Source organism: Somniosus microcephalus, unplaced genomic scaffold (genome assembly GCF_052327205.1).
Source record: "Somniosus microcephalus isolate GS21.2 unplaced genomic scaffold, FLI_Smic_1.0 unresolved_chr7, whole genome shotgun sequence".
NCBI classification, from domain to species: domain Eukaryota; kingdom Metazoa; phylum Chordata; class Chondrichthyes; order Squaliformes; family Somniosidae; genus Somniosus; species Somniosus microcephalus.
The window spans coordinates 3,409,332-3,423,544 of NW_028225185.1; the positions used below are offsets into that span (position 1 = coordinate 3,409,332).

Consider the following 14,213-nt stretch of genomic DNA (forward strand, 5'->3'; position numbering starts at 1 on the left):
GCACTGGAGAGGTACCACCAACGCTGCCTCCGCAAGATCCTGCAAATCCATTGGCAGGATAGGCGCACCAACGTCAGTGTTCTCGCTCAGGCCAACATCCCCAGCATCGAAGCTCTGACCACGCTCGATCAGCTCCGATGGACGGGTCACATCGTCCGCAGGCCCGATACGAGACTCCCAAAACAAGCGCTCTACTCGGAGCTCCGACACGGCAAGAGAGCCCCAGGTGGGCAGAGGAAACGCATCAAGGACACCCTCAAAACCTCCTTGAAAAATTGTAACATCCCCACCGACACCTGGGAATCCCTGGCCCAAGACCGCACAAAGTGGAGGAGAAGCATCCGGGAAGGCGCCGAACATCTCGAGTCTCTTCGCCGGGAGCAAGCGGAAACCAAGCGCAAGGAGCGCACGTCAACCCAAGCACCCCACCCCACCCGCCCCTTCAACCACCGTCTGCCCCACCTGTGACAGAGACTGTAGGTCCTGCATTGGACTCATCAGTCACCTGAGAACTCATTTTTAGTGTGGAGGCAAGTCATCCTCGGTTCCGAGGGACTGCCTAAGAAGAAGACTCGGAGATCGAGACTGGTGACTCGGTGAGCCAACCCGGGACACTGCGAGCCCAGTGAAAGTTGGCGTTGTCTTCTGTGGGGTTAGGGTAAGAGTAAGGGAGAGCGGGCTGTACCTCGCTGGTTTGGAGGGTTCCTGTGCCGGGGGATTGATCTCCAGGGGCTGCGGAGTCCGGGCTCTCCCCGCGGGCGGAACCTTCAGCAGCTGCTCGAAGGGGTTGATGCTCACTTGCAGCCAGTCCGACGGCAACCTACAAAACACAAGCAAAGGGCCGGTCACCTGGGGGAGGGGAGCGAAGAGGCAGGGGGGGCAATCAGCCTTCACTCCCTCTGGACCCTGGGGTACAACACATTTCAAATCAACACCAAGGGTGGCCCAGTGTTTGGAGAGCGAGGAGACGGCGAGCGCGAGGGGGGAGGAGACGGCGAGCGCGAGGAGACGGCGAGCGCGAGGGGCGAGGAGACGGCGAGCGTGAGGAGGGGGGAGACGGCGAGCGTGAGGAGGGGGGAGACGGCGAGTGTGAGGAGACGGCGAGTGTGAGGAGACGGCGAGGAGTGAGGAGACCGCGAGTGTGAGGAGACCGCAAGTGTGAGGAGACTGCGAGTGTGAGGAATGAGGAGACCGCGAGTGTGAGGAGTGAGGAGACCGCGAGTGTGAGGAGACCGCGAGTGTGAGGAGACCGCGAGTGTGAGGAGACCGCGAGTGTGAGGAGTGAGGGGACCGCGAGTGTGAGGAGTGAGGAGGCCGCGAGTGAGGAGACCGCGAGTGTGAGGAGTGAGGGGACCGCGAGTGTGAGGAGTGAGGAGACCGCGAGTGTGAGGAGACCGCGAGTGTGAGGAGACCGCGAGTGTGAGGAGACCGCGAGTGTGAGGAGACTGCGAGTGTGAGGAGACTGCGAGTGTGAGGAGACTGCGAGTGTGAGGAGACTGCGAGTGTGAGGAGACTGCGAGTGTGAGGAGACCGCGAGTGTGAGGAGACCGCGAGTGTGAGGAGTGAGGAGACCGCGAGTGTGAGGAGTGAGGAGACCGCGAGTGTGAGGAGACCGCGAGTGTGAGGAGACCGCGAGTGTGAGCAGTGAGGAGACCGCGAGTGTGAGCAGTGAGGAGACCGCGAGTGTGAGCAGTGAGGAGACCGCGAGTGTGAGCAGTGAGGAGACCGCGAGTGTGAGCAGTGAGGAGACCGCGAGTGTGAGCAGTGAGGAGACCGCAAGTGTGAGGAGTGAGGAGACCGCGAGTGTGAGGAGACTGCGAGTGTGAGGAGAGAGGGGACCGCGAGTGTGAGGGGACCGCGAGTGTGAGGAGTGAGGGGACCGCGAGTGTGAGGGGACCGCGAGTGTGAGGAGACCGCGAGTGTGAGGAGTGAGGGGACCGCGAGCGTGAGCAGGCCGCGAGTGTGAGGAGACCGCGAGTGTGAGGAGACCGCGAGTGTGAGGAGTGAGGGGACCGCGAGTGTGAGGAGTGAGGAGGCCGCGAGTGAGGAGACCGCGAGTGTGAGGAGTGAGGGGACCGCGAGTGTGAGGAGTGAGGAGACCGCGAGTGTGAGGAGACCGCGAGTGTGAGGAGACCGCGAGTGTGAGGAGACTGCGAGTGTGAGGAGACTGCGAGTGTGAGGAGACTGCGAGTGTGAGGAGACTGCGAGTGTGAGGAGACTGCGAGTGTGAGCAGACGGTGAATGTGAGAAGACTGCGAGCGTGAGCAGACGGTGAGTTTGAGCAGACGGCGAGTGTGAGCAGACGGTGAGTGTGAGAAGACTGCGAGTGTGAGCAGACGGTGAGTTTGAGCAGACGGTGAGCGTGAGCAGACCACGAGTGTGAGCAGACGGTGAGTGTGAGCAGACGGTGAGTGTGAGCAGACGGCGAGTGTGAGCAGACGGCGAGTGTGAGCAGACGGCGAGTGTGAGCAGACGGCGAGTGTGAGCAGACGGCGACGGCGAGTGTGAGCAGACGGCGACGGCGAGTGTGAGCAGACGGCGAGTGTGAGCAGACCGCGAGCGTGAGCAGACGGTGAGTGTGAGAAGACGGCGAGCGTGAGCAGACGGCGAGTGTGGGCAGACGGTGAGCGTGAGCAGACCACGAGTGTGAGCAGACGGTGAGCGTGAGCAGACCACGAGCGTGAGCAGACCGCGAGCGTGAGCAGACGGCGAGTGTGAGCAGACCGGGAGCGTGAGTAGCGAGCCGCCTCATTACCGGCCTCGCGGGGCCCTGGCCTCCTGGGGCGGTGGGTCTCCGGGTGAGTAAGTGCCGGGAACCTTGGCACCAAACAGTCTCCCCAGCCACAGCCTGTCCGCCGCTCGGAACGGGGCCTTGCGATCCAGGTCACTCTGACATGATGCCGGCCCGCGGGCGGTCGCGGGAGGACTGGCCTCTCCCGGCTCCTCGGGTGTGCCTCCGCCGCGCCGCGCGGGATCCTGCTGCCCCTCCTTGGCGGTATCGGCGCCGTCCTTCTGAGCCACACCGGAACCTCCGCTGTCACTGCTCCGCGGCGCGGGCCCGGAGTTACCGAGCTGCCCATCGCAATCCCGCGCCACCAGTCCTCTCGCGGCCGCCGCGGACTCCCGCTCACTCAGTTCGAAGAGGGAGTGAGCTTTCCAGGCCGCCGCCTTGGGTTTCATCCACTTGGCAAAAACCGAGCCGTCCTGGGCGGGCGAGAGGTAGATCTGCGAGCTTTGGCCCAGGTGTTCCCACCAGCTCAGCTTTCTCTTCGCCCCCGGCTCGGGCGGGCTGGCGGCACTCCGCTGCTCCTGGTGGGGCTGGGCTGGGGGCTTCTTCAGCTCCGCCAGGGTCTGCGCGAGCCTGTCGCCCCACCGCACCACCTGGTTGAAGGTCTGCTGCAGAGTGTAGCCCGGGCTCTCCTCCCCCGCCGGATGCACCGGCACACCGGGCCGCCTCGCCACGCTCGCGCCCTCCACCGTCTCGCCAGTCTGTAGCACCCGGCCCCGAGGGCTTGCCTCCTCCTCCTCCGCGGGATCGGACCCAGCCTTGCCCCCCGGCTCCTCTTTCCCCGCTCTGGGGCGGCCCCGCTGTGTCCCGCTGGGCTCCTGCTGGCCGAGTCCCCGCAGCTGGGGCTGGCTGCCCCCGGCCCCCTGCTCCGCCAGGAACTGGTGGTGGTACTCGAAGAGGGGGTCGAGCTGGAAGGCGAGGACGGAGAGGGGCTGCAGCAGCAGCAGGAGCTCCTCAAATAGCGCGTGGCAGGATCCGTGGGACAGCGAGAGGAAGGCAGTCGGAGCGTAGTGCGTTCTCAGGACCTCTGAAAGAGAGAAAAAGAGGGAACATTAATGGGAAAAACCCTTGAGGTAGCTTACAGACCACCGCACTCCTCACCCGCAATTCCAGACCCCAACTTTGTGCCACGATTAAAAAAATAAACAAAAGACTCCCATTTCTCCAGCGCCTTTCGCCACTTCAGGACGTCCCAAAGCGCTTTACAGCCAATGAAGTACTTTTTGAAGTGTGGTCACTGTTGTAATGTGGGAAACTGGGCAGCCAATTTGCGCACAGCAAGCTCCCACAAGCAGCAATGTGCGAATGACCAGATCATCTGTTTTTAGTGATGTTGGTTGAGGGATAAATATTGGCCCCAGGACACCGGGGAGAACTCCCCCCTGCTCTTCTTCCAACCTGAGAGGGCAGACGGGGCCTCGGTTTAACGACTCATCTGAAAGACGGCCCCTCCGACAGTGCAGCGCTCCCTCAGTACTGCCCCTCCGACAGTGCGGCGCTCCCTCAGTACTGCCCCTCTGACAGTGCGGCGCTCCCTCAGTACTGCCCCTCTGACAGTGCGGCGCTCCCTCAGTCCTGCCCCTCCGACAGTGCGGCGCTCCCTCAGTACTGCCCCTCCGACAGTGCGGCGCTCCCTCAGTACCGCCCCTCCGACAGTGCGGCGCTCCCTCAGTACTGCCCCTCCGACAGTGCGGCGCTCCCTCAGTACTGCCCCTCCGACAGTGCGGCGCTCCCTCAGTACTGCCCCTCCGACAGTGCGGCGCTCCCTCAGTACCGCCCCTCCGACAGTGCCGCGCTCCCTCAGTACTGCTCCTCCGACAGTGCGGCGCTCCCTCAGTACCGCCCCTCTGACAGTGCGGCGCTCCCTCAGTACAGCCCCCTCCGACAGTGCGGCGCTCCCTCAGTACAGCCCCTCTGACAGTGCGGCGCTCCCTCAGTACCGCCCCTCCGACAGTGCGGCGCTCCCTCAGTACCGCCCCTCCGACAGTGCGGCGCTCCCTCAGTACCGCCCCTCCGACAGTGCGGCGCTCCCTCAGTACCGCTCCTCCGACAGTGCGGCGCTCCCTCAGTACCGCCCCTCCGACAGTGCGGCGCTCCCTCAGTACCGCGCTCCCTCAATACTGCACTGAGTATGTCAGCCTGGATTTTTGTGCTCATTTCTCTGGAGTGGGACTTGAACCCACGACCTTCTGACTCAGAGGCGAGGCGATGAGACTCTGTCGTGGGGCTGCGCCAGGCCCGGACAGGACAGTCCTCCCCAAAGTCTATCCCCCAGAAAGTAGGGAGCTGGAGTGCTTCCTGACTGGGGCAGAGATGGCAAGATCTCGACGGTCAGTGGCTTTACAGATAACGCTGGTCCGTGTGATCTCCTGCACTGGTTCCGATCGCCTGACCAGGTGGGAGGGGAATTTTCCCCCTTCTTGGCCCTGGGTTTATTGCCTCTCCCTGGCTGTGCGGCGAGGGTTGGGGGGCGGGGGGGGGGGGAGGAGGAAGTGACTATTCCAGATGTCTGATCGCGAGGGTGGGCCGGGCCACGATGGACCATCATTCCCGTATATTCGGGGCTGAAGCTCACCTGGGCTGCCGTGTAGGCCGGAGATCCAGAAATCCAGGAGCTTGTGGCTGAAAGGAAGAGAGAGGAGAGGTGAGAGCCCGTGTGACGCGGGCAGCCATCGGGTGAGAGCGAGGGATGGAAGGGAGAAAATCTCACCCACGATAAGCAGAGCCCTGTCGCGGGGGCCGCTCCTCACTTACTTTAACAGGCCGAAGATAAACGCGTTGAACTTCTTCTGGGAGTTGCTGAGCTGGGAGAGCTGGTCGAGCTGGGAGTACAGGCTGTACAGGGGCCTGAGAGAGGGGCCTGCGGGCAGGAGAGGCAGAATCAGAACGAGAGACACAAATCAGATAGAACCGCGAGAATTCTGCTCCCGTCAATCCCAAACTAACAGCCTATTGGCGGGGCGGGGGAGTACCCCAGTGAGAGTCCGCACCTTCAGGAGAGGAGGGGACCCGTACCCCAGTGAGAGTCGGCACCTTCAGGAGAGGAGGGGGACCCGTACCCCAGTGAGAGTCAGCACCTTCAGGAGAGGAGGGGACCCATACCCCAGTGAGAGTCAGCACCTTCAGGAGAGGAGGGGGACCCGTACCCCAGTGAGAGTCAGCACCTTCAGGAGAGGAGGGGGATCCGTACCCCATTGAGAGTCAGCACCTTCAGGAGAGGAGGGGACCCGTACCCCAGTGAGAGTCAGCACCTTCAGGAGAGGAGGGGACCCGTACCCCAGTGAGAGTCAGCACCTTCAGGAGAGGAGGGGACCCGTACCCCATTGAGAGTCAGCACCTTCAGGAGAGGAGGGGACCCGTACCCCAGTGAGAGTCAGCACCTTCAGGAGAGGAGGGGACCCGTACCCCATTGAGAGTCAGCACCTTCAGGAGAGGAGGGGACCCGTACCCCAGTGAGAGTCAGCACCTTCAGGAGAGGAGGGGACCCGTACCCCAGTGAGAGTCAGCACCTTCAGGAGAGGAGGGGACCCGTACCCCAGTGAGAGTCAGCACCTTCAGGAGAGGAGGGGACCCGTACCCCAGTGAGAGTCAGCACCTTCAGGAGAGGAGGGGACCCGTACCCCAGTGAGAGTCAGCACCTTCAGGAGAGGAGGGGACCTGTACCCCAGTGAGAGTCAGCACCTTCAGGAGAGGAGACCCGTACCCCAGTGAGAGTCAGCACCTTCAGGATAGGAGGAGACCTGTACCCCAGTGAGAGTCAGCACCTTCAGGAGAGGAGGGGACCCGTACCCCAGTGAGAGTCGGCACCTTCAGGAGAGGAGGGGACCTGTACCCCAGTGAGAGTCAGCACCTTCAGGAGAGGAAGGGACCCGTACCCCAGTGAGAGTCAGCACCTTCAGGAGAGGAAGGGACCCGTACCCCAGTGAGAGTCAGCACCTTCAGGAGAGGGGGGGACCCGTACCCCAGTGAGAGTCAGCACCTTCAGGAGAGATGGGGACCCGTACCCCAGTGAGAGTCAGCACCTTCAGGAGAGGAGGGGACCCGTACCCCAGAGAGAGTCAGCACCTTCAGGAGAGGAGGGGACCCGTACCCCAGTGAGAGTCAGCACCTTCAGGAGAGGAGGGGACCCGTACCCCAGTGAGAGTCAGCACCTTCAGGAGAGGAGGGGACCCGTACCCCAGTGAGAGTCAGCACCTTCAGGAGAGGAGGGGACCCGTACCCCAGAGAGAGTCAGCACCTTCAGGAGAGGAGGGGACCCGTACCCCAGTGAGAGTCAGCACCTTCAGGAGAGGAGGGGACCCGTACCCCAGTGAGAGTCAGCACCTTCAGGAGAGGAGGGGACCCGTACCCCAGTGAGAGTCAGCACCTTCAGGAGAGGAGGGGACCCGTACCCCAGTGAGAGTCAGCACCTTCAGGAGAGGAGGGGACCCGTACCCCAGAGAGAGTCAGCACCTTCAGGAGAGATGGGGACCCGTACCCCAGTGAGAGTCAGCACCTTCAGGAGAGGAGGGGACCCGTACCCCAGTGAGAGTCAGCACCTTCAGGAGAGGAGGGGGCCCATACCCCAGAGAGAGTCGGCACCTTCAGGAGAGGAGGGGACTCGTACCCCAGTGAGAGTCAGCACCTTCAGGAGAGGAGGGGACCCGTACCCCAGTGAGAGTCAGCACCTTCAGGAGAGGAGGGGACCCGTACCCCAGTGAGAGTCAGCACCTTCAGGAGAGGAGGGGACCCGTACCCCAGTGAGAGTCAGCACCTTCAGGAGAGGAGGGGACCCGTACCCCAGTGAGAGTCAGTGCCTTCAGGAGAGGAGGGGAACCTATTCGGGGCCTCACCAGCTCCACACTGACCGAGTCCTTTACCTGCTTTCACCGAGGCCTCCACCACTGACCATGGCGAGCTGGGCCTCCGCCCGACAATCAGGTCCTGCTGGTACGGCTTCAGTCCATCCCTGAGCACAGCGTTGAGAGCTGGGCAGAGATCTCCCAGCACCAGCTGGCCCACCGACGGGTTGGTCCTGCTGTCTCCGAGCTGTGCCTGCACAGAGAGAGAACGCCGCAGGTATTGAGGTAAAGGCAGACATTTGCTCGTAGATCAGCTCGCTCCACGCAGCCTGGATTATATTGAGGCGCGGTGAGTACTGTTACCAGGGTGACGGTGCCCGCCATTTTATCCACAGCAAGGAAATAAAGAAAGACTCGCCTTTCTCTGGCACCTTTCACCACCTCAGGACGTCCCAAAGTGCTTTACAGCCAATGAAGTACTTTTTGAAGTGTGGTCACTGTTGTAATGTAGGAAACGCGGCAGCCAAATTGCGCACAGCAAGCTCCCATAGACAGCAACGTGATAAATGACCAGATCATCTGTTTTTAGTGATGTTGGTTGAGGGATAAATATTGGCCCCAGGACACCGGGGAGAACTCCCCCCTGCTCTTCTTCCAATAGTGGCCGTGGGATCTTTTACATCCACCTGAGAGGGCAGACGGGGCCTCGGTTTAACGTCTCATCCGAAAGACGGCACCTCTGACAGTGCGGCGCTCCCTCAGTACTGCCCCTCCGACAATGCAGCACTCACTCAGTACCGCCCCTCCGACAGTGCGGTGCTCCCTCAGTACTGCCCCTCCGACAGTGCGGCGCTCCCTTAGTACTGCCCCTCCGACATTGCGGCGCTCCCTCAGTACTGCCCTTCCGACAATGCGGCGCACCCTCAGTACCGCCCCTCCAACAGTGCGGCGCTCCCGCAGTACTGCCCCTCCGACAGTGCGGTGCTCCCTCAGTACTGCCCCTCCGACAATGCAGCACTCACTCAGTACTGCCCCTCCGACAGTGCGGCGCTCCCTTAGTACCGCCCCTCCGACATTGCGGCGCTCCCTCAGTACTGCCCCTCCGACAGTGCGGCGCTCCCTCAGTACTGCCCCTCCGACAGTGCGGCGCTCCCTCAGTACTGCCCCTCCGACAGTGCGGCGCTCCCTCAGTACTGCCCCTCCAACAGTGCGGCGCTCCCTCAGTACTGCCCCTCCAACAGTGCGGCGCTCCCTCAGTACTGCCCCTCCGACAGTGCGGCGCTCCCTCAGTACCGTCTCTCGGGGTATACTGATGGTACACAGCAGGTAGTCCAGGGTTTGAACAACACAGATCACACAGTGTGTCTCTTGCCCATGCTCTGCTCAAACAAGTAACGGGGATTTTAGCTCGTACCTTCTGTACAATGTTCCGGGCAACACTGAAATGGGAGACGATTTTATCCACAGACACATTCACGGCCCACAGGAGACCTAGACAGAAAAATGTTATAATAAACACAGGGAATATCGCAGACCGGAATAATAGTCAGGAATAACACAGCTCGGAATAATTGTCGGGAATAACACAGCCCGGAATAAGTCAGGAATGACACATAGAAAACTAGGAGCAGGAGTCGGCCATTCGGCCCCTTCGAGCCTGCTCCGCCATTCAATATGATCATGGCTGATCCTCTCTCTCAATACCATATTCCCGCTCTCTCCCCATACCCCTTGATGCCTTTTGTGTCTAGAAATCTATCGATCTCCTTCTTCAATATATTCAGTGACTTGGCCTCCACAGCCTTCTGTGGTAGAGAATTCCACAGGTTCACCAGCCTCTGAGTGAAGAAATTTCTCCTCATCTCAGTCCTAAATGTCCTACCCCGTACCCTGAGACTGTGACCCCTCGTTCTAGACCCCCCCCAGCCAGGGGAAACATCCTCCCTGCATCCAGTCTGTCTAGCCCTGTCAGAATTTTATACGTTTCAACGAGATCCCCTCTCATTCTTCTAAACTCTAGTGAATACAGGACTAGTCGACCCAATCTCTCCTCATACGACAGTCCTGCCATCCCAGGAATCAGTCTGGTGAACCTTCGCTGCACTCCCTCTATGGCAAGTATATCCTTTCTTAGGTAAGGAGACCAAAACTGCACACAGTACTCCAGGTGTGGTCTCACCAAGGCCCTGTATAACTGTAGTAAGACATCCTTGCTCCTGTACTCAAATCCTCTTGCAATGAAGGCCAACATACCATTTGCCTTCCTAACTGCTTGCTGCACCTGCATGTTTGCTTTCAGTGACTGGTGTACAAGGACACCCAGGTCCCTTTGTACATCAGCATTTCCCAATCTATCACCATTTAAATTATACTCTGCCTTTCTGTTTTTCCTACCGAAGTGGATAACTTCACAGTTATCCACGTTATACTGCATCTGCCATGTATTTGCCCACTCACTCAACTTGTCTAAATCACCTCGAAGCCTCTTTGCATCCTCCTCACAACTCACAATCCCACCTAGTTTCGTGTCATCAGCAAACTTGGAAATATTACATTAGGATCCCTCATCCAAATCATTGATATATATTGTGAATAGCTGGGGCCCAAGCACTGATCCCTGCGGTACCCCACTAGTCACCGCCTGCCACCCTGAAAAAGACCTATTTATTCCTACTCTGTTTCCTGTCTGTTTACCAATTTTCAATCCATGCCAGTATATTATCCCCAATCCCATGTGCTTTAATTTTGCACACTAACCTCTTATGTGGGATTTTATCAAAGGCCTTCTGAAAATCCAAATACACCACATCTACTGGTTCTCCCTTATCTAATCTACCAGTTACATCCTCAAAAAACTCCAGTAGGCTTGTCAAACACGATTTCCCTTTCATAAATCCATGTTGACTTTGTCTAATCCTGTTGATATTTTCTAAGTGTCCTGTTATCACATCCTTTATGATAGACTCTAGCATTTTCCCGCCTACTGATGTTAGGCCAACTGGTCTGTAGTTCCCTGTTTTCTCTTTCCTTCCTTTTTGAAACACTGTCGGGAATAACACAGCCCGGAATAATAGTCGGGAATAACACAGTCGGGAATAACACAGCCCGGAATAATAGTCAGGAATAACACAGCCCGGAATAATAGTCAGGAATAACACAGCCCGGAATAATTGTCAGGAATAACACGGCCTGGAATACTAGTCAGGAATAACATAGTCGGGAATAATGCAGCCTGGAATAATAGTCAGGAATAAAACAGCCCGGAATAACACAGCCTGGAATAATAGTCGGGAATAACAGAGCCCGGAGTAATAGTCGGGAATAACACAGCCTGGAATAATAGTCGGGAATAACAGAGCCCGGAGTAATAGTCGGGAATAACACAGCCTGGAATAATAGTCAGGAATAACAGAGTCGGGAATAACACAGCCTGGAATAATAGTCAGGAATAACACAGCCCAGAATAATAGTCAGGAATAACATAGCCTGGAATAATAGTCGGGAATAACACAGCCCGGAATAATAGTCGGGAATAACACAGCCTGGAATAATAGTCAGGAATAACACAGTCGGGAATAACACAGCCTGGAATAATAGTCAGGAATAACACAGCCCGGAATAATAGTCAGGAATAACACAGCCTGGAATAATAGTTGGGAATAACACAGCCCGGAATAATAGTCGGGAATAACACAGCCCGGAATAATAGTCGGGAATAACACAGCCTTGGATAATAGTCAGGAATAACACAGTCGGGAATAACAGAGCCCGGAATAATAGTTGGGAATAACACAGTCGGGAAAAACACAGCCTGGAATAATAGTCGGGAATAACACAGGCCAGAATAATAGTCAGGAATAACACAGCCCGGAATAATAGTCAGGAATAACACAGCCGGGAATAACACAGCCTGGAATAATAGTCGGGAATAACACAGCCCGGAATAATAGTCGGGAATAACACAGCCTGGAATAATAGTCGGGAATAACACAGTCGGGAATAACACGGTCAGGAATAACATAGTCGGGAATAACACAGCCGGGAACAATAGTCGGGAATAACACAGTCAGGAATAATAGTCGGGAATAACACAGCCCGGAATAATAGTCAGGAATAACACAGTCGGGAATAACACAGCCCGGAATAATAGTCGGGAATAACAGTCGGGAATAACGCAGCCTGGAATAATAGTCAGGAATAACACAGTCGGGAATAACACAGCCCGGAATAATAGTCGGGAATAACACAGCCCGGAACAATAGTCGGGAATAACACAGTCAGGAATAATAGTCGGGAATAACACAGCCCGGAATAATAGTCAGGAATAACACAGCCGGGAATAATAGTCGGGAATAACACAGTCGGGAATAACACAGCCTGGAATAATAGTCGGGAATAACACAGTCGGGAATAACACAGCCTGGAATAATAGTCGGGAATAACACAGTCGGGAATAACACAGCCTGGAATAATAGTCAGGAATAACACAGCCCGGAATAACACAGCCGGAATAATAGTCAGGAATAACACAGTCAGGAATAACACAGCCTGGAATAATAGTCAGGAATAACACAGCCCGGAATAACACAGCCGGAATAATAGTCAGGAATAACACAGTCGGGAATAACACAGCCCGGAATAATAGTCGGGAATAACACAGTCGGGAATAACACAGCCTGGAATAATAGTCGGGAATAACACAGTCGGGAATAATAGTCGGGAATAACACAGCCCAGAATAACACAGCCCGGAATAATAGTCGGGAATAACACAGTCGGGAATAACACAGCCCGGAATAATAGTCAGGAATAACACAGTCGGGAATAACACAGCCCGGAATAATAGTCGGGAATAACACAGTCGGGAATAACACAGCCTGGAATAATAGTCGGGAATAACACAGCCCAGAATAACACAGCCCGGAATAATAGTCAGGAATAACACAGTCGGGAATAACACAGCCCGGAATAATAGTCGGGAATAACACAGTCGGGAATAACGCAGCCTGGAATAATAGTCAGGAATAACACAGTCGGGAATAACACAGCCCGGAATAATAGTCGGGAATAACACAGCCCGGAACAATAGTCGGGAATAACACAGTCAGGAATAATAGTCGGGAATAACACAGCCCGGAATAATAGTCAGGAATAACACAGCCGGGAATAACTCAGCCTGGAATAATAGTCGGGAATAACACAGTCGGGAATAACACAGCCTGGAATAATAGTCGGGAATAACACAGCCTGGAATAATAGTCGGGAATAACACAGTCGGGAATAACACAGCCTGGAATAATAGTCAGGAATAACACAGCCCGGAATAACACAGCCGGAATAATAGTCAGGAATAACACAGTCGGGAATAACACAGCCCGGAATAATAGTCGGGAATAACACAGTCGGGAATAACACAGCCTGGAATAATAGTCGGGAATAACACAGTCGGGAATAATAGTCGGGAATAACACAGCCTGGAATAATAGTCGGGAATAACACAGTCGGGAATAACACAGCCTGGAATAATAGTCAGGAATAACACAGCCCGGAATAACACAGCCGGAATAATAGTCAGGAATAACACAGTCGGGAATAACACAGCCCGGAATAATAGTCGGGAATAACACAGTCGGGAATAACACAGCCTGGAATAATAGTCGGGAATAACACAGTCGGGAATAATAGTCGGGAATAACACAGCCCAGAATAACACAGCCCGGAATAATAGTCGGGAATAACACAGTCAGGAATAATAGTCGGGAATAACACAGCCCGGAATAATAGTCGGGAATAACACAGCCCGGAATAATAGTCAGGAATAACACAGCCGGGAATAACTCAGCCTGGAATAATAGTCGGGAATAACACAGCCCGGAATAATAGTCGGGAATAACACAGCCTGGAATAATAGTCGGGAATAACACAGTCGGGAATAACACAGCCTGGAATAATAGTCAGGAATAACACAGCCCGGAATAACACAGCCCGGAATAATAGTCAGGAATAACACAGTCGGGAATAACACAGCCCGGAACAATAGTCGGGAATAACACAGTCAGGAATAATAGTCGGGAATAACACAGCCCAGAATAATAGTCAGGAATAACACAGCCGGGAATAACACAGCCTGGAATAATAGTCAGGAATAACACAGTCGGGAATAACACAGCCTGGAATAATAGTCAGGAATAACACAGTCGGGAATAACACAGCCTGGAATAATAGTCAGGAATAACACAGTCGGGAATAACACAGCCTGGAATAATAGTCGGGAATAACACAGCCTGGAATAATAGTCAGGAATAACACAGTCGGGAATAGCACAGCCTGGAATAATAGTCAGGAATAACACAGCCCGGAATAATAGTCGGGAATAACACAGCCCAGAATAACGCAGGCCGGAATAATAGTCAGGAATAACACAACCCAGAATAATAGTCTGGAATAACACAGCCCGGAATAATAGTCGGGAATAACACAGCCTGGAATAATAGTCAGGAATAACACAGCCCGGAATAACACAGCCCAGAATAACATAGCCCGGAATAATAGTCAGGAATAACGCAGCCCGGAATAATAGTCAGGAATAACAGAGTCGGGAATAACACAGCCCAGAATAATAGTCAGGAATAACACAGCCCGGAA

At 55.8% G+C, this 14,213-nt stretch overlaps 1 protein-coding gene across 4 annotated transcripts in view; it reads right to left on the bottom strand.

Annotated features, from left to right (window-relative positions):
• The window catches only part of rusc1 (RUN and SH3 domain containing 1), a 40,231-nt gene that overhangs the window by 4,033 nt on the left and 21,985 nt on the right, over positions 1 to 14,213 (bottom strand). For all 4 annotated transcript variants that reach the window (XM_085978471.1, XM_085978470.1, XM_085978473.1 and 1 more), the window contains 6 exons: positions 8,984 to 9,060; positions 7,648 to 7,822; positions 5,543 to 5,648; positions 5,364 to 5,410; positions 2,756 to 3,815; positions 686 to 820 (listed from right to left, as the gene is read on the bottom strand). In XM_085978471.1, coding sequence (XP_085834597.1) covers positions 686 to 820; positions 2,756 to 3,815; positions 5,364 to 5,410; positions 5,543 to 5,648; positions 7,648 to 7,822; positions 8,984 to 9,060 — 1,600 coding nt within the window. The remainder of the gene's footprint in view (positions 1 to 685; positions 821 to 2,755; positions 3,816 to 5,363; positions 5,411 to 5,542; positions 5,649 to 7,647; positions 7,823 to 8,983; positions 9,061 to 14,213) is intronic.